General features: G+C 50.8%; 1 protein-coding gene across 1 annotated transcript in view; it reads left to right on the top strand.

Annotated features, from left to right (window-relative positions):
• DKK3 (dickkopf WNT signaling pathway inhibitor 3) overlaps positions 1 to 19,224 on the top strand; it is a 43,624-nt gene that overhangs the window by 10,700 nt on the left and 13,700 nt on the right. Inside the window, exon 3 of the mRNA XM_044258836.1 lies at positions 98 to 181. Within this exon, the coding sequence (XP_044114771.1) occupies positions 98 to 181 (84 nt within the window). The remainder of the gene's footprint in view (positions 1 to 97; positions 182 to 19,224) is intronic.

The raw sequence follows: 19,224 nt of genomic DNA, 5'->3' as shown, positions 1-19,224 counted from the left end.
GAAGAAGAAAGAAAGAAATCGGGAAAAAAGAAACCAGCTTGTGGGATTTGCCCAGAATTCCTTCTGTTTCACATTCACAGTACTTGCTCTGCCGTAGGTAACCAACAACCAGACTGGACAAACGGTCTTCTCGGAGACAGTCATCACGTCTGTGGGAGATGAAGAAAGCAAAAGGAGCCATGTGAGTTGTCATGCCTCCTGGGCTCAGCCCCTTCGCTTGCGAAGGGTGACCCAAACTTCAGGCCATGGGCAGAAGGGAGCGGACTCTCATTCACCTCTCCTGTCTCCTTTCTACCAAGATTCCCCAGTTCCTGCATTTCTGACCAGAGCGATGTGTTCGGGCAACAGGCTCTAGCACAGTGCTCTTTGCATCAGAAACAACAGAGAAATGAAATTCAGTTGGCATTTGCCTGACTCCCTCTCAGCCCTGAAAGGGAACAAGGAAGTACCAGGTACCCTGACTGGGGGCCTTGGCACTAGACCTGGCCTGTCCAGCCTGGAGTCCCCAAAGCCCCTGGTGTGGCCAGGCCCTTTTGTAATCCCAGCCCTGGTCAGGCAGGTTGAGAGCGACATCACCTTAATTAGTGGAATCCCGTGGCCTAAGGGAAACGGAGTGTTGTCCCACTCCAGGCTTCATGCTCCAACCCTTTTGTGATGGGTCCACCTACACAGTGGCGTGTTGCTTTGTCCAGTGGCGGGATGGTTCTTATAAAATGACAGAGTCCTACGGGTAGAAGGGGCAGCATTTCACAGAAGGAAAGCCTGGGCACAGGTCAGGAGGTGACCCCATGGGAGTCACCGGTCTCCAGACTCCCAGGCCTCAGGGGACTCTACTGCTCTTCACCTTCTCACAGAGGTGGCTGGCTTCAGAAGCAGGTAGCTGGTGAGGAGTGGACAGGGTGACCGCCATGTGACGTGGCCAGCCATAAAAATGTGCATTCTCTATGGGGACCCCAAGAACTGGTCCTTCTATGCCTAGGTGCCCGAGACAAACTTCAGCTACAAGTTCTTACCCTCCAAGGTAAGAAGGCAGAGCACTTCCTTGACCTTCAGAAGGGGTCAAGGATTTTTCCTCACCTCTTTCGGCATCATCATAGGAAGAGAAACAGTGTACCCATCGAGCTAGGGAGGTGGTGTTGATGTGGTTGGTAGTTGCTGGGCTCTTTTTTGCTTGTTTCTGACACAGAGCTCAGACATTGACTTCAGGATGGGAGGTTCGGAGGGTTGTGTGTGGTGAGGGTGACCCCTCATTCCAGGGACCTGGGAGTAAGATCTGTGCTGAAATGGAAAGAACTCTAGCAGCTGAGGCTAGAAGCATGAGTTTGCCACGTATGGGCTGGGTCACCCCCGTCACAAACACCTTTGAAGTGGGGACAGGATTGATTAAGGTCAGGAGGAAAGAGAAGCTGGCTTTCAAAGGTGGGAAGAGAGAGAGGGGAGGGAAAACAAAGCAGACACACAGTCAGAGTATATGGTCATGGTACCAATAGGGAAAAGCTTAGAGAATTTCTGGTTGGGGCCCTATGATAAAAGGAAAGCCTCAGCCTTAGCCACGAATAGAAGAGGCAGGGAAACAGAACTTTCAGGGCTGTGAATTAGAAAAAAAAACAACAGTCTTTGTTGCTAACTGAAAAAAAAAAAGCATCTTACTCCACAATGGTCCATGTTTACTCTGGGGAGCTTCGGAGGGCAGCAGGCCTGACTATGAATAGCCTGCACCTGCCCAAGGCCCAGGGGCACAGGTGGCCAGCCACACCCCCACCCCAGGCCTCTTCTGTTGGCCCCCAAGGGAGGGCATCTAGTCAGATTTTGAGGCCTGAGGCTCCAAGAGTGGGGGGCGGGGGAGAGGCAAGATCTTGAAGATGCCAAGGACATGCTCGAGTCGGAGAGCAGCCACCTCGCGTGCACGCTGCTTCCAGCAGGTCTGCATCCAGCTTTCCCAGGTGTGCATGGTCTTCTCTGCATCCAGCTTTCCCAGGTGTGCATGGTCTTGTCTGCATCCAGCTTTCCCAGGTGTGCATGGTCTTGTCTGCATCCAGCTTTCCCAGGTGTGCATGGTCTTGTGTGCCCACGGGCGTCTGTGCTTCAGGCCCAGCTGGGGGGCCCAGAATCTCCACACCTGCACATGCAGTCTCTTGTGTCCACCCTGCAATGGAGGACATGCTGTGCCTTTGTGCAGTGTGCAGTCAGAACTCCCATACATGACGGCCTTGAGAATGCAGGAGGCTGACGGGAAGAGATAGATCCCAGAAACCCAGCTTTTCTTGATTTCTGCTGAGCCCCTTGGGATAGGAACTCATTGAGTTTCTCTGTGGGAATAAATTCCAATTTGCTTAGCTAGAAGGGAGATGGGGGGCATCTCATGCTTGACTGGCCACTGTCTGGCAAATCCCATGGGTTTTTAGAGAACAGGCTGGAGACTTTTCAGGCCACCTCTGGAACAGATATCGTGTGGCAGAAATGGTGGCATGGGTCCCCTCCAGCAGAGCCTCTCTCATTGTCAGTGTGGCTTGCCAAGAGTTGGAGTAGAGAGATCTAGTTTCATGTGCCCACAGTAGTTTCCCATTCAACACCTCTTCACTTTGTGGGTCGCCATTGTCCCAGCACAATGGGCTGGAGGGTGAGCATCATCTTTACAGAGATTTAGGAAGCCGTAAAGCCTAGATTGCTTTCAAAGGGATGGCCTTTGTCACCACTCCCTAGTTTTTGTCCCATTTGTCTCATTCCCTAGTTTCTGAAGGTAATGATTTTTGCAGTTGGCTTGGAAATGCCTGCCACACTGAAGAAACATTCTCTGAAATGGGAAAGAGATTTGCCATTCAAAAGGACAAAATCCTGTGCTGTTCAAACCTTAAAATGGTATTTTAAGGATTTAAAATTCCCAGATGAATTCAATTACAAATCACCGCCAAGCACCCCCTGTTTTCCTTTATTCAGATGCCGGTGTGTGTGTATTAATATGTATGGTGACCCGAGGAGGCCCCTGGAAAGTTACACACTGTAATCCTGTATGCCTGTCTAGGAAATTCATTGCAGGGTGCGTAAGGTGCTGGTCTGTTTTTACGTTCAGCTGTGAAAGGGGGACAGGCCAGCGCGGTTCGTTATTCTACCCGAGGGCCCCTGCGATGGTGATGGGGTCTGACATCTTTCCGTGAGGCTTTTGTTCTGAGGCCTCAGTCCCGCTCCCTTCACAGGCCAGTGGGTGGGCTGATTGACGTTGGGCTCCTTGTGAGCAGAAGGGTCAGGAAGAAAGTGGCGTGCCAGAAGCCAGAGAGGGGACAAGCCATGCTGCAGAAACGAGATGCTTTTATTTATAGAACTGTGTCCCCAAACAGGAAGAATCTTGCCCAATTAGCCAGGGCCCAGTTTGAAGGGACGTGTCCTCTCATTAAGGTACGGTTCACAACTGCAAAGCTTAGCACATCACGCCTTTGCTGTCTTTCCTGTTTTCGCATTAGAAGAAGAGCTAGAAGAGCGGGTTCGTTTGTTTTTCCAGCCGAACATAGCTAGTTTGAACCTACAGGTTCAATCACGTCCAACCAACTCCAAAGATTGCTCAAGATATGAGGCCGCAGGTCTCATTTCACTGCCCAAAACAGCCAGATCATAGCAGTTCGACTAACCAAGACCACCTTGACTCAGAGAATGATCAGGGCCCAGGTGGGATATTGGCTTCGTTTGCTCCCTGTAGCCTGACATTTGAGGCCAGAGTCGCCCTGATCAGTTCAGTGGAATTGCTGAGGGCACCATGACAACATGTCGCTGGAGGTTTATTTTAACGGAAATGCATAGGGGACGTCATGAATCTGTTAGAGAAACAGTCCGCTCCCAGCAGCCCTGCCTCCTGCAGAGTCTGCTGGGCAGGGAGGTGGGGGTGGCCGAGTCCCAGGAAATGCAGCCCTTCCCCGTCCATCAGTGTCCAGGCAGAATGAAGTCTGAACAAGGTGTGAGGCCCGCCTGGGCTCAGACCCCATCCTGACCCTGATGAACTCTGACCTCTGTGATTCGGTTTCTTCCCTTACCCAATGGGGCTAATAATCCCTGATTGACTAAATTGGGCTAGAATCTAGGAAGGCAAGGTTTATAAAAACTCTTTGTGTAAGGCCCGGTATTACTGAGAAGTAATTAAACTGCATTCTCATCAGCTTCTCTCCTGGTTCCCAGCAACCTACTGCAGAAAGAATGGAATTTGCAGGCCGCTGAGGGTTTGTGGGAGGCCTCCATGGGGCTTCTCTCCTTTGATGTTTGTAGCCCGGGGCGAAGTTCTCCAGGGGCCCACCTCACCCTCTGAATCACAGGCTTTGCCAGAAGCTCTATGCTCAGGTTGACTCACCCTGCTGTTCTTGTCCTTGCAAGTCATTCCTGTCATGTGTCTGGTTTGGGCGTTGGGGATACACTGGGGGAAGGATGGGCCACGGTGAAGGACATGAACAGGGATGGTCAGGTGCTGACAAGTTGCAGGAAGTTGGCAGAATGTGTAGACTTAGGGTTGTAAGAGTGATAACATAGTCTTGTGCAAGCCTGCAGGTCTCCAGCCCTGTAACCAGACATCTGGGTACGTTTGCATTTCTGGATTTATAGTTTGAGTTGACTTTGTGATTTCTGGCCAAGTGTAAGGCCCTCATGCCTTAATCCAGTAGGAAAAAGTTATAGGAAAACTTGAGGAGTTCTGGATCATTCTGAGAAATGGATAAACGATCCCCAAGTAGAAGTTGATGTGGGTGAGCAGACTTTAAGAAGCAGTAGGCATTTCTTTTTAAGCTGTAAGTTGAGTATATTCCATTGTACTCTCCTCAACCTAAAAGTCCTTCTGAAAGAAGTTCATTAAATATACATGATTCCACATCTCAAATCAAAATGGTATGCAGTTAACAAATGAGTTTTGTATAGGCTTCGTAAGTTGATATGAAGGGACGCTTTCAATAAAATGTTAAGTGAAAAAAAAAGCAATCACAGAGCAGTATACGTACTATAGAAAGTAAAGAAAATACACTACATCTGGAGCATATAAAAGAATCTCATTTTCAGAAAGAAAAAGTATGCATAAAAAGCTGAGCAAAAATACATGTTATATCGTTAATAGTAGATACCTCTGGAGAAATTGAAACATGCAGCGATTTTTCCTTTATCAGTTTATATACCTATTTTTAATGTTTTAAAAAGGAGCGTCTGAATTTTATAATTTTGTCGTAAATGTCTAGCTATACTTTTAAATGGTTTTTCAAGTAATTTCACTGTGTAAGTCCTGGAAATGAAATGGCTCAGTCAAAGGGGGGTGCGTCTCTAACATTTTGAGAGATACTGCCACGTTTTCCCCTGGAAAAGTTGTACTGATTTTGCCCTTAGCTGCAGTTTCTGAGACCCTGCATCTCACCACCCCTCGCCTACGGTGGCTGTTCCAGTGGGGGATCATCTAGATCTTCCTTTTGTTTATACATCTTGGGTTATTAGGTCAAGGGGAATGGCTGTTTTCGAGTTGGAATTTGTAGCAAATATAGAAGCTTCATAGATGTAGCGTATCCTTACTCCCTTTCATGGGGAGAAAGGTCAGTGACGCACTCCAGGCTGTTCCCAAGACCAAACACCATCTGCCCCACTGTGGAGCAGATTAGGAAGGTGTGAAGTTCCCGGCTGGGAGGGGGGGTGTGGGGGGGCATGGGATGGGTGAGGGAGAGAAATGATCCCAGTGTTCAGTATCCATGTGAGGAGGCTGATGGGCCTGCCATGAGTCAGCCAGGGTGGGGGGGTGGGGGGTGGGGGGGTGATGGGGACATGCAGGCTACTGCCTTCAGCTCTGCGAAGAGACAGGCATGCCCTCCTTCCTTCTTTCCACACCCTTCCACAAACATCCCAAACTGAGCTTGGATGTCTCCTGTCAAAGGCCTGGAGAGCACGTCAGCAGGGTGGCGAAGGGCCTGGAGACAGGCCGATCCCTTTCAAAGTGTGGCTCTGTTGCTTAGGAGCTGTGTGATTTCAATGAAATTCCTTAACTGCCCTAAGCCTTAGTTTCCCTACAGGTACAGGCGGGTTCATAAATTACCTTCCATATAGAGTTGTCCTGTGGCTAAAACAATCCAGGTCAAAAAAACAAAAACAAAACAAAAAAACACACCAAAAACAAGTCATACATTGCCTGGAATGCAGGAGTGAGCCATCAGTATATGCCAGCCGTTGGTTATTACCTAATTACCCCTAAACCAGAGCTATCAAAATTCCCAGTAATACTTATTCAACACATTCATTTATTTGCACATTTATTGTGTGTAGGACTGATAAATGCGAAAGACAGTCCCTAATATCAGTGAGCACCCAGGCTGGCATTTAAGAAATACCCAGGTCATTACAATGTGAATTCCTCTCTCCTAAGGCAGAGGTTGTGTGGGGCCTGGTGGGAGCTCTGTGCAGAGGCCAGGTCAGGTAGCAGGGAGGACTTTTTGGGAGACAGTCCTTCATTGTCTCTGGCATTCTGCTCGTTTTATAAACCAGAGCCACTCATTGCCCCTCTGCTCCAGACTGTACAGCAAGCAGCCTTGGGAGACAGAGCTAGCTCCTTCTCTTAGGCAGAGGAGAGCGGGTATGACTCCAGTCCATTATGGAAGATTTGGGTTCTCTAAGCTGGGCATTCCTCAGCCCCATTACACACCCACTGAAAGCACAACACCCCCTGGGCCCCTCTGGATTGCCCCAGGGAACTTGGAACCATTGTAAATGCACTGCTCTGTACTGTCAGCGATCAGGTCCTTTGACTCTGACCCAGGAGTCTTGTGTCTTCTGCTGCCATCCATGACACCGAGGAAGGCTCACAGGTCATCTTGCAAGTAGACTAAAGTCTTAGACCCTTCATGTTTCTCGGCAGGCTTCCAGGAACAGGTGACCTTTGAGCTGTATTTTGAGTGATGTCTAGGAATTCTTAATTGTGGGAAAGACAGGCATTCCTTGCAGAAGTGTTCTTTGTTCAAAGTCAAGGGGGGGTATGGAAATAAGACCAAGTTTGAGGAACGCTACATAGTTTTGAGTGCTACAGCTGGATGTATGCTTGGAGACACAGCAGAGAAGGCTGGGGAGGGACAGAAATTAGATCAGCAAGGGCTTCAGGAGCCCAGCCAAGTTAGTAGCATCTTGCATCGGGAACATTGAACGTGACCTATACTGGATGTACAGTGTGTTCAGGTTCCTCACAGTCCCCAGAGGAAAGAACCAGGAAGGCAGGATTTAGATGGTGGACACGTTGGTGGGGACACAGCTTTGCTTAATCCTGCTGAAATTCAAGGTCTGAATTCCTTGTGCCCTACAAATTGCCTGGCCTCAGAGATTGGAATCTGGAAATTTTTACTTAAGAAGTGGAACAGTCTGCTTTTGCTTGATGCCACTAGCTAAGTGACAGTGATTTAATTTAAAATCTCATTAGGCTGATGGTGTCTGCTGCAGAACAAGCCGATTTCTGTGGTTTCTGAGTAGGTGGAGCATGTCGGGGGTGGGAGGGGGTGAAGATCTCCCCATGCGGGGGTGTGGCTGTTCCCCACCAGCAGCCTGGACCATGTTTACCCCGGAGCCTTTGCATCCTGGCTGTAGGATGCATGGCTCTGCCCTTCCTGGCCCCTAGGCATGATTCTGCAAAACCCACAAAGCTCATGAGTTCATTTTTTGTTTTGTTTAAAAAATAACATCAAGGGGAAAAAAAAATAGTATCAAAGGCCACAACATCCCACCATATTCCCTCATTCTGTCTGTACGGCTCAGAAAGTGACCAGATTGACCACTGCCTCTCCAGATCCACCTCTTTCTCATTTTCGGGGTAAATCTTGGTTCATACCAGCCCATCGGTGCTGTAATGTATTGAATGCTCACTAATAACTAATGCCCGTAATTACCTTAATAGTAAGAGGGGATGATGAAGGAAGAGCTGCCATTCATTTGTGGAGTTCTGGCTGTGTACCAGGTGTGCCTGGGATCTGACCAACTCTAGGATTCACGTGATAACCATACAAGGCAGATACCCTGTTGATCCCATTTTACAGATGAAGTAACTGAGGCTCAGAGCAGTTGTACAACAGAGCTATGTGGTAGAGCCAGTACTAAAAGAAAAAGAAAAAAAATCACTTAACTCTTGTTGATTCCTAAAGTCCCAAAACCCATGTTCTTTATGGAACATTTTTAAAAATTGTGGTGAAGTATATAAAACTTAAAATTTATTATCCCAACCATTTTTGTGCATACGGTTCAGTAGTAAACACATTCACACTGTTGTGTAGCCAATCTCCAGAAATCTTTTCATCTTGCAGAATTAACACACTATTCCCATTGGACTATCTATAGCTCCTTACAGTCTCCCTGCCTCCCAGTTCCTGAACCACCCTTCCGCTGTCTCGTGAACTTGTCTACTCCAGGGACCTCCTATGAGTGGAATCATACAGTATTTGTTTTCCGACTGGCTTGTTTCACTGAGCGTAATGTCCTTAGGGCTCATCCACGTTGTAGCACGTGTCTGAATGTCTTTCCTCTTTCATGTTGAATAATACTGCGTTGTATGTATGTGCCACATTCGGTTCCCATTCATTTGTTAGTTGACAGTGGATTGTGTCTGCCTCTTAGCCTCAGTAAATAATAACGCTGCTATGAACACGAATGTGCTGATAGATCTTTGAATCCCTGATTCTGGTTCCTTTGGGTGTAAACCCGAAAATGGAATTGCTGGTTCATATTGTAATTCTGGTTTTAATTTTTTGAGGAACCTTCATACTGTTTCCCATGGCTGCGGCCCTATGTACATTCCCACAAGTGGAGCGTGAGGTGGGGCTCTTGTTTTGCCTCTTGGTTTCTGTGAATGTAGGCACTAAGGGACCCGAGGGCCCAACCTGAGCCGACGGGCTGGATGAACATCCCTGGGCTCTGCAGCCCTTGGTCAAGGCAGTGCCTTCCCAGCGGTGGCCCCAACGGCTGCCTCTGGGTGTGGCAGCCGCAGCTTCAAGGGGTGTCTTTGAGGTGTATCTGCCACCACTACCCTGAGGTCCTTGCCCTCGCCCCAGCCTCTGACCCCAGGCTGGCAGCAGGCAGGCTCAGGCTTCATCTTGGAGGTCCATCTCTAGGATGCAGAGATGGGATTTTCTTGACCATTTGCCATCTATCACCTCTCCACACCTTCTTTTGTAAGGCACCCCTCACCGTGGTCTCCTGAAAGAATCCTGGAGGCTTTCAGAGGCCTCCACTTTCCTGTCGGGGCACTGCAGACTCCTGGGGCCTCACTTGGGGCCTCTGACTCCTAGGGACAAGGTTTGGTGGAGGTGGCAGCAGTGTTTTAATTCCCACTGGTGTAGGGAGGGTTTCCTGGGAGGAGAGCCAGAGGACAGAACCAGCAGAGGCCTTGGTCATACCCTGTCCTCCTCTGGCTCACAGGCAGGGCCGGGGGAAGGGACCTGGTGAGGACGGGGACTCACCGTCACACCCCACATCCGATGAGCTTCGCCGGTCTCCCCGTCAGGCAGGAGCGTCTGCTCGCCGTGCCACGTCCAACAGACTGTAGGAAAAATGATGAGGGATGGGGTCACGGAAAAGTTTGCTCAGACCTCCTGGCACCGTCAAGCGCTGCTGTCATTTTCATTTTTCACCTCCACTTCCTGGAAGAGGAGGAATAAACCAGACACTTGGGTTCATTTAGGGGAGCACCGTGCAGTGGGACTTGGAGTCTGAAGCGGCCCAGGGTGGAATCCTGCTCCTTGGGGAACGTCCCTCCCTGCTCTGAGCCCTGGTCCCTGCTCGGTGAAAGGACGGGTTAGTGACCACTGGCTGGGGGCACAGGGTGGGGATGGGGATGGGGGTGGGGGTTAGAAGTAAGAGACGTGTGTGTGTGTGTGTGTGTGTGTGTGTGTAAAACATCCATACTCAATAGATGCTTAGTAAATGTAAATGCTTCTTTCCAACCTGCTTTCCCAGACCGCTGGGGGCAGGAAGCTTGAGCTGCCTATGTAGGAGTGGGACAGATCAGTACATATTTTTTTTTAAAATATTTTATTTATTTGACAGAGAGAGAGAGAGATAACAAGTAGGCAGAGGCAGGCAGAGAGAGAGGTGGAAGCAGGCTCCCTGCCGAGCAGAGAGTCTGATGCAGCTCGATCCCAGGACTCTGGGATCATGACCTGAGCCGAAGGCAGAGGCTTTAACCCACTGAGCCACCCAGGCGCCCCAGATCAGTACATATTTTGTTTTAAGGTTACCATCTCTGAAAACACAGTAACTGAGAAACTTTCCCAGGTGATGGCTACTGACATGCTAGACAAAGCACAGATAAAGCAATATGGCACTGAGTCACAGAATTACAAGTGGAAGAATTCCCAGGAACCTTCGAGCTCCTCTATACCAGGTATGAAAGCCTGTGGCAGGCACATTGCCATTCCCTGCCCCTCCCCCACCGCCGTTACTATGACAACCATTGCTAATCAATTGCCGTCCTTTCCTAATGAGCCCAGATCAGGCCTTGGAGCTTGAGACAACCCAACACTTCAAGCAGCCATTGGTAATCAATTGGAAGAACATTATACTTAAAATCCATTTCTTATCCCCACTCTAGACCAAACCTCTCATTTTGCAAATGAGAAAGCAGAGATGAATTTTCTCCAAGTCATGCAGCTCCTGGAGTTGGGTCCTCCTAACCACTCCAGTTCAGTGGGCCTGGCATTCCCTGTTCCAGAAGCAGGGTCTCGGGACCACTGTTCCTGGGACCTCTCCTGTGGTTAGTTATAGAGAAGGTGGTCTGCTTAATGCTGAGAAAGATGATGAAGACCAGTGGAAAAGGGTCTTCTCAGGCTCAGGGAGAAAAATCAGAGGCTCATCAAGTGGCAGCTTGGAGAAAGATCTAGAAAACCATGAGCCTTGGGAAGGAAAGGACCTTGTCCTGTTCACCTCCATATTGACAAGGGGGTAGGCGCTTAGTAGTGGAGTGAACAGATTTAGGAATGAAAGCTGTCTGACCAGGGTGGGGAATGTAAGCAGGAGCAGAAATCCCTGAAGATAAGGTTCACGTCTGCAGATGACGTCTTTGCTAGAGAAATCATCTCTTCTGTGTTTTCTTGGTCTCGTGTGCTTGTCAACATTATTGAACACCTGCTGTTTGCTGGGCTGCTTCCCAGGTGTTTTATGTTTCATTTTCTAATCCTCACAACCCTGAGAAGTAGATAGGATTTTACAGAAGAGGATACCAGAGTTTAGAGAAATTAAATTCCCAAGGTCACGGTAGATGGTTGAGTGGTAGAATTGGACTGGGGACCCTGGCATAAATTTTGGCCTTTTCAATCAAAAGGTAAATTTCTGATAGGCATGAACTTTTGCAGCCTTGATCCCAGGTGCCTTTGAAGAGGTCATCACAACCCCTCCACTGCTCCTTGTCTTCCTGTCATCTATATCGAGTCATTAAACACCCCTGCCCCCCAAAATGAAAAACCAAAATCACCAAAGGACAATTCCGTGGCAGTGAACACTGGAACCTTTCCCTCCTGGGGAAGGCAGAGTCTCCCTGGGGTCATGGGGAGAGGGGGGCAGAGCAGGGGTGTTCAGGAAACCGTGGAATCTCTCACCCACTCTCGTTAGTTCTTGCCACCCATCGGTGTGAGACCCGCTGCCCCTCGATCATTCGAAAGCACTGGAGAAAAGCATTTTAAGTGGGTGGCATGTGTCCCTATCTGAGGAAGTTGGCCACTGGTACATCTCAGTGATGTGATGTGGAAAATATAGCCCCAGGGAAACAGCCCGAATTTTCCATGGTCTCCTGACTTCAGGGCCTCTCTGAAGAGGGAGCCAGCACCAAGGGCAGGGAGAGCCCACTGCCTCCACCTCGTGAGTAGTGGTCAGAATGGAAAATGTCAGGGCTGGAAGACAGTGACGGGCCTGCACCCAGGCCGTTGGGTCCCCGGGAGGCTCGAGGTGCATGGAGGCCAGCAGCCTCCATCCATCTCAAGCCCTGGAAGCCATGGGATGTAGGCTCAGCCCCACAGGCACAAATTTCCCCACCCAGCACCCTTTGGCTTTTTCCACTGCTTCCATGCTTCCAGGCCCTTCCCCCCCCCACGCCCTCCCCCCCGCCCCCGACAATGTCTACAGGGACCTCCTTCTCCAGAGAGAACACACATCCTGCAGCAGAAAGGCCTGTATTCCTGCTCAGTGCCGGCCTGGCAGAGCTGCTCCCCCGCCCCCTGCAAAGAGCCTTGCTAAGATTTGGAGGATGAGGAAAAACAAATATTCACTGAGTGCCTACTATGTGCCAGGTACTGTATGACCATTTCATATGAGCTCTTTTCCTTAACTCTTACCAAACAGGCCTAAAACTGGGAATACTGGTACCGTTTTAAAGACAAAGAAGCACAGGGTGGCTCCGTCAGTTAAGCATCTGCCTTCAGTTCAGGTCATGATTTCCTGGTCTTGGGCCCCCCTGCTCAGCGGGAGCCTGCTTCTCCCTCTGCCACCCCCCACCAACCACCACTCATGCATGTGTGTTCTCTCTCTCTCTCAAATAAATAAAATATTTTTAAAAAATATATTAAAAAATAAAGGCAAGGAAGTGCAGAGTGACCTGCCAAGGTCACACAGCATGGAAGTGGCAGTGCTGGAATTTGGAAATAAGTCCATTTTACTCCAAAGCCTAGCCTCCTCCTGTGCCACGCTACACAGAAGAGTTAGGTGGGGGGTCATCCAGAGGGATGGGGCGCTGAGCACACACCATGATAGGGACCACACTTACCTTTTCATCTTCCTGTCGCTGGTATGGTCAGGGACTTCCCCAGGTTTCCCCAGCAAGGAGAAGTGAGAAGGGAAACAGACTTGGGGAACTTCCCTGGGAGGCAGTGGGTCCTTCCAGAGCCCGGGGCCTGGCTCTAAGCTTGGCTGGACTCCTCAGGGCTCATGCCCCATTGTGAGGACGAGTGGCTCAGGGGTGTCTGGGGCAGCAGATGTGGGTGTGCCGGGACCACCTTCCCCAGGCCAGCACACACAGCTCCGGCTCTCCCTTTCCCCACCGTCCCACCCAGAAGCGCCAGCAGACGTGGCCACTTGTGTTTTCCACACCTGAAACATATTAAGGCCTTTTCCAGGCTCATTAACAGAAATGGTTCGACTTGGACGGTTTCACGATCCCACAAGCCCCTTCTGCAGCCCTCGCAGTGGTAGAGCGTGGTGGGCAGTGGCAGGAGGAGAGAGGACGATGGCTAAGGGCGGGAGAGAGGCCAGGACGGCGGGGTTTGGAAGTGTGTTCAAGGCGCGGGGCAAATGCCAGGCTGGCTCCCCCGACCAGCGCCTGGCACAGGGCTGGGGAAGCGACTTTTTTCTACACCAGGGGTGGGGGTGGGAGGTACTGACACAACTTCGTGTTTGTTTCATGTTGCTTTCAATTTTCTTTCTTTCTTTTTTTTTTTTTTTTTAAGTTGAAGGAATTCTTGGAGAGGTATTTTTAAAAGAGGGCACCAAAGATCGGAGGCACCAAAGCTGTGGTTTTTTTCAGCTTGGATATGCACGAGAATCACCTCCTTAAGCTGGATAGAACTTGTGGAAAAGAAATCTGCCTGTGTCTTCACTAACTTTGAAGTACAAGTGGCGCTTCTTTCAATCTGGAGCAGGCGAGCAGGCGTAGGCAACAAGGCAGTGTAACTAATGGTGCCCTTGTAAGCAACTCCAGCCTCCTGTTCTTGTCCTGGCGCGGAGGTCAGGAATTAGCATCCGCACTCACCCCTGCTTAGAAGTTTAGCTCATTCCCAGGCCTGCTGCTGCTCCCCTCACTGTGGGGTGCGTTAGTAAAGGAGCTCGTAACACTGTGTCTCAAAATACTTTGGTAATCGTATTTTGGTCTGTTTTCTTTGTAATCTTGTGTGATTTCCTCTCTTCATCTAAAGGCATTATTCTGAGCCGGGTTCCTTAGGCTTCACTTAGCTGCCCATAGAGTCCATGGCACGAAAAAGGTGAAGACCATTTGGTTTTTTATTGTTTTGTTTGTGTTTTGTTTTTTAGAGAAAGAGAGCAATGGGCAGGGGGTAATGGGCAGAGGGAAAGGGGGAAGCAGGCTCCCTACTGAGCAGGGAGCCCCATGCAGGACTGGATCTCGGTACCCTGGGATCAGGACCTGAGCCTACTGAGCCTACTACCTAGGCGCCCCCTCTGTTTTGAAAAGGCCAGTGACCCAAGTGCCCACACTGGGGCCTCTGAGTCATTTGTATTTAGACATAGCTTCCCAGGCAGAGGGGTTGTTGAAGGGAATCTGTGGCATTTCCCGAGTGGAATCCCTGCCACTGTAACTGGGACTTGACCCTAGTCCCAGAGTAATGCCAGCCTCCATTCAGGCAGCTTGAATCCTAAAGACCATGAAGATCCATTCACAGGACCCTGAAGTTTGAACAGATCCTGGTCCCCAACATCATGGGGGCTCTTGAAGGTGCTGGGACTGGGGTCTGTCTCAGATGGGGGAGTGTGCAGGTGCTCCCAGATCTGCTGCTGTCACCGGTGTGGCCCAGATGAGAAGGAAGCCTGTAGGCTCCTGCTACTCAGGACTCCAGCAGAGGTCAACCTCCCTCCGGGAAGGCTGGGGGCCTCTATTGCCGCGCCGCAGGTGAACTGCCTCCTGAAGTACCTCCTGGCCCCTGTCTCCCCCTGAGCCTATTTCACTGAGGGCTCGGCTGGAGGATACAGAAGAGAGGTCCAGTGGGGGAACTTCAGCCTGTCAGGAGGACCCCGGCCAGCCCCCAGAGCCCGTTGTTTCTCAGAGAAGACCTCACCCGCTCTGCTGAAGACTCCAGCCCCACGCCTTTGGGTTGGCCCAGAAGAGAAGAAAGCTGAGCTCGGCCTCACCACCCCACAGTTCTCTCCAGTATGTGCGCCTAGGGCCGAGTGTCAGAACACCAGACGACGAGAAACTAGATACTGTGTAGACACTGTCTCCACGGGCTAAGAAGGGACATGACACATTTACTACTTTCTTCCCAGGGCAGAGGAAAAGCATTATGAAGGGACTTGGTTGGGCTGAGTCAGCTCACTGACTCCTATGAAAAGAGTGCACGAGATCCCAACTGAGTAAATACTGTGAAACTCGATCCATCCCCGATGAGGGAGGAAGAGGGATCCCGCCTGCCATGGGCGTGTGGGAGCTTCATCCCGTCCGCAACCCGAGGCACTGGCTGTGCTCTCCTCTCGTCACACAAGTGTAAAGGTCCAAGACATGCAGCCCAGGCTACAGCTCTGCTGTCCTCCAAGGCTGAACGCTATTCATCGGGGACCGATGTCAGCACCAAGGGGAGCTCTGATTCTGTTGTCACAGAAAGTGGCCGAGGCCTGACAGGACGGGAGACAGAGGGAGGCCGTGGGCCACGGAGATTTGCCTGAGGTAGCTGAGTTTGTAGAGGAGAGGCCAGGAAGCCTGAAGCAGCTGCAGCCTTCCCTTCAGACCAGTGCTGAAAAGCCTGTGAGAAATAGGAACCAAGACCTGCCTTCCCATAGGCATTCCTATCATGGCTTCCTGGAGCCATCTCCTAGGAGACCTACCTTCGCTATCCCTGATCCCTCTCCCCTTACGAGGATGGTCACAATTCTGTATCTCCTTCCAGGCCCCTGACACATCATAGTTAAGGGGCGTTGTTGGGTCCTCAGACATCGCACGACCCTGAAGGGCCCGCCATCACTGCCCAGACGTTGCTTTGGACACCTGCCATTCGTTGTCCAGAACATTGGTTTTAAAAGACAGAAAGCATAGAGACCCTCACCATGGATCTCTCTTCCAGCACCAGGGGATCAAGATTTGGATTGAGGGTGTCCTCTCTCGCAGAGACCAGTCACAATCACAGGGGGTGCCCCCAGCAGCCAACTCCAGAGACTCAGCATCAACACAGATTGGTTTTTTATGGAAAATCAGTTGAATTCCTAGAAATGCTAGCTCTGCTGGACTTTCAAACAGCAAGTGGAGTCATCCAGCCAAGGAAAATGGCACCAAACCTGCTTGGCCTGGAGGGCAGCCAAGGGCCACAGAGGCTGTAGTGTGGCCGAGGCCAGAGAGGGCCAAGGTGGAGATGAAGGAGTCACACCAGCAGCCAGCAAGCTCTAGGGCAAAGAAGCAGATGCCTATGGAATTGGCAGCCTGGCTCTGAGTGGCGTCTCGAGATCGCTGAGGCCCCCAACCTGCCATGCTTCTTAGTGGCCTACCCGCAGGGGAGCGGGCCCGGCAGAGGCACTGGCAATTCTGGGAAACACCACTCTAGTTAACTCTTCCTCCACACTCAGTGGTGCAGAGCAACCATATGTTAGGCTCGTGGATGAAGCGTCAGGAATTTGGAAAAGGTACAGTGGCAGTGCTTCGTCTCTGCTCCACAGTTTGTGAACTCAGACTTGAAGCCACGGGTGACTCAGTGGCTAAGGCCAGAACCATCTAGGGTCTCTTCACTCAGCATTTAGCTGTTGCATTTAGCTGAGGCTGCCCATCTCTCCATGCGGCCCCAGCTTCCTCCTAACATGGAGGCCTGGTTCAGAGGATCTCTCAAGATGGAAAGAGCCAGCCGGAAGCTACACTGCCCCTTAGGACTCAACCTTGAAAGTCACGCAGTGTTACCCCCTCTACCTTCAGTTGAATTAAGCTTATCGTTAGAGGCTGTGTGCTCTCTGGGGGTGAGGATGGGATGATGGGATGTTGGATACGCTCCCCTTCCAGTTTCTCCTTAATTCTAGAAACAATCCCTGGGTCCAAAGATGCTCTAAGTGCTTTGGGTGAGAAGATGCCAGGGCCTCAAATGCAGGTCTCAGGGGTCTTTGAGGACTGAGGCATTTCCTAGCTTGGGCTGCCTGGTGATATCAATGACCAAGCAGCCAAGGGTCACCTTAGCCGACCCATCAGAGAGAATAGTCCCCCCACCCCCAACCTGAATCTTGGCTTTTACATGGTGAGTCTTGACAAGTCTTATAAACCTCCTTTCGTCCTTTGAGCCCAAACGCCTACCTCTCTTCACCCAGCTTCTACTGGGGTGGATACAAAGGGCTAGGGCCACCAAGGAGACAAGTGTAGCTGCCCAGGGGGAGAGTCAGGGAGGGCCTCATTGAGGAGGAGATGTTTGTGCTGCTCCTTAAATATGAATCAGTGAGGGCATTCTAGAAGTAGAAACTGAGATTGAGTCTTAGGGGGGTGGTGAGGAAATCCAATAGGAAAGCAAGTTGGAAACTGGCCTTTTAGACTGACTTGAATTTATAGGCTCTGTATGCCATGCCCAGTTTGGTCTCCAGGTCATGGTTGGTAGGAAAGGTAGAAAGAGATTGAGTTGCAAGATAGAGTGTCCTCAGGGTGAAGGTCTTGTGGGGACTCAAAACTTTTGTGAATTTGGTAGAATCCAGGACACCTGAGCCCTGTAGACCCAGAGAATGGACATTCTTGACCCTCTTGCCAACTATATCCAGACGTCATTGATGGGTAAACCAAAAGGCAAGGTTATTAATTTGCAAGAGTGAGGAGCACCACTTTCCAGTGGCAGAACGGTTAAGACCCCATCCAGGACAACCCCTATCTGGTGCCAGGGTCCTGGGAAGCCAGTTGGTGGTCTGAAGTTGGCTGCAGAAGAATTCATACCACGGAAGGTGGATATTGTTTGGGGCAGTTCATTGATTCTAGGCTTTGCCTGCTGCAGCCAGAGTAGAGAGCTCCCTCCTGCCTGGAGCCCAGGTCGTTGGGGGACACACCTGTTTTCTAACTCACTCCCCTCCTATTACATTATTTTATTATGCTTGTGTCACAGAGGCTGTCGGGCTGTTCCCGGGCCTGGAGGGCCTCCTGTCTCCTCTATTAGGTGTTGATTGAATTAGCCGGACCTCAGCTTTCTCGAGGGTTCCACTGCTGGAGCTTTCAGGACAATTATGATTAGGGACGTGCGTAATCAGGTCTGTTTTAGGAAGACAGTTTAGGCTGTGAGCCTGGTGGAGAGGCTGGTGACCAGCGTCTTTGCTCCCCAGTGGTGCCAAGAGTGAGGTGTGACCTCAATGTAAGGTGGGGGAAGGCCCTCTGTGAGGCCAGCCGAGTCCTTCCCCACCTGGGAGTCTGAGAGCGAGCCCTTCTCTCCCAATTCGCAGGTGCTGGCAGGAGCAGAGCCAGCACAGGGGCAGGAGCTGGAGGGAGTGAAGCCTGCTTTGTTTCTCCCCGGCTTTCAGCCTCTCCTCCTGGGATCCAGTCCAGATTCAGTTCCTGGGAACCTGGCAAGCACCTGGCTCTCTGGAAGCAATTCTCCTATAGTCCCCTTGGGACCTCAGACAGGCCGGGCACCACCTCTCCTGGGCCGAGTGCGGGGTCTGAACAGAAAAAGCACTACTGAGAGCGGCTGTTCCTGGGAGGCCCGGCTCAGCCCAGCCTCCAGTCCCCCAACCTGGAGGCCATGCGGCTCCTTAAGGGTGGAACGCACGAGGAGAGGTGGGCCTGCTCCCCAGTGGATGTGAGGAGACTGAGCAGTCGGGGAAGTAAGGGTTCACCTGCACAAGTTGTGCCTTCCCTAATACTGAGGATTCTGTCTTCCATCGCTGCTGTTCCTAGCCCTCAGGGACATGCTCGTGGGTACGGGGCAGGGCTGGCTGAGAAGGCCAAGGCCCCCGTAGGACAGGACGGCTCCGGGCAAGTTTCTGGATCCTGGCTCCCACCAATGGCCATCTGACCTCGTTAGGAGCCAGAAGGTCTGGGTCCATAGCTCAGCTCTGCTGCCCACAAGCTGTGTGACTCTAGGCAAGTTACTTGAGTTTTCTGTCCTTCAGTTTGTTCATCCATAAAACAGAAAGGAATAATAATCGTGCCTCTCTCGATGGCTTGTGAAGATTCCAGGAATTAGTGCTTTGGTTGAAGGACAGCTCTGGCAGACAGGAAACAGGATTTAAGCATTGACTGTTAGTTCTGTTTTGTTATTATCATCCTAGGGAATCCAGAGACTTGTCCTCCAAGTACAGAAGCTGTTCCTGCCCACACGGCCCCTCCAGGGGTCTTCTGCCCAGCTGAAGGCCCCGAGTCCAGAGTGGACTCCCTGATGTCCTTGCTGGCTTGTCTTCGTGGGTATCTCTGTGGTCACTGTGGTCCTTCCTCTTCAGCCTCCTCCTGCCCAAGGCCAAGCTCACTCTGTCTTCCAAGAAACACTCTTGTTGAATCTTGCTGATAGGTTTGGCAGATAAAACACAAGATGCCTTGTATCATAAGAAAGTAATTTTTAATATAAGTCTGTCCCACACACTATTTGGGGTATACTCTCC

Source organism: Neovison vison, chromosome 7 (assembly GCF_020171115.1).
Source record: "Neovison vison isolate M4711 chromosome 7, ASM_NN_V1, whole genome shotgun sequence".
NCBI lineage: Eukaryota > Metazoa > Chordata > Mammalia > Carnivora > Mustelidae > Neogale > Neogale vison.
The sequence above is the reverse complement of the archived record's forward strand: the minus strand, read 5'-3'. Positions and strand labels throughout refer to the sequence as shown.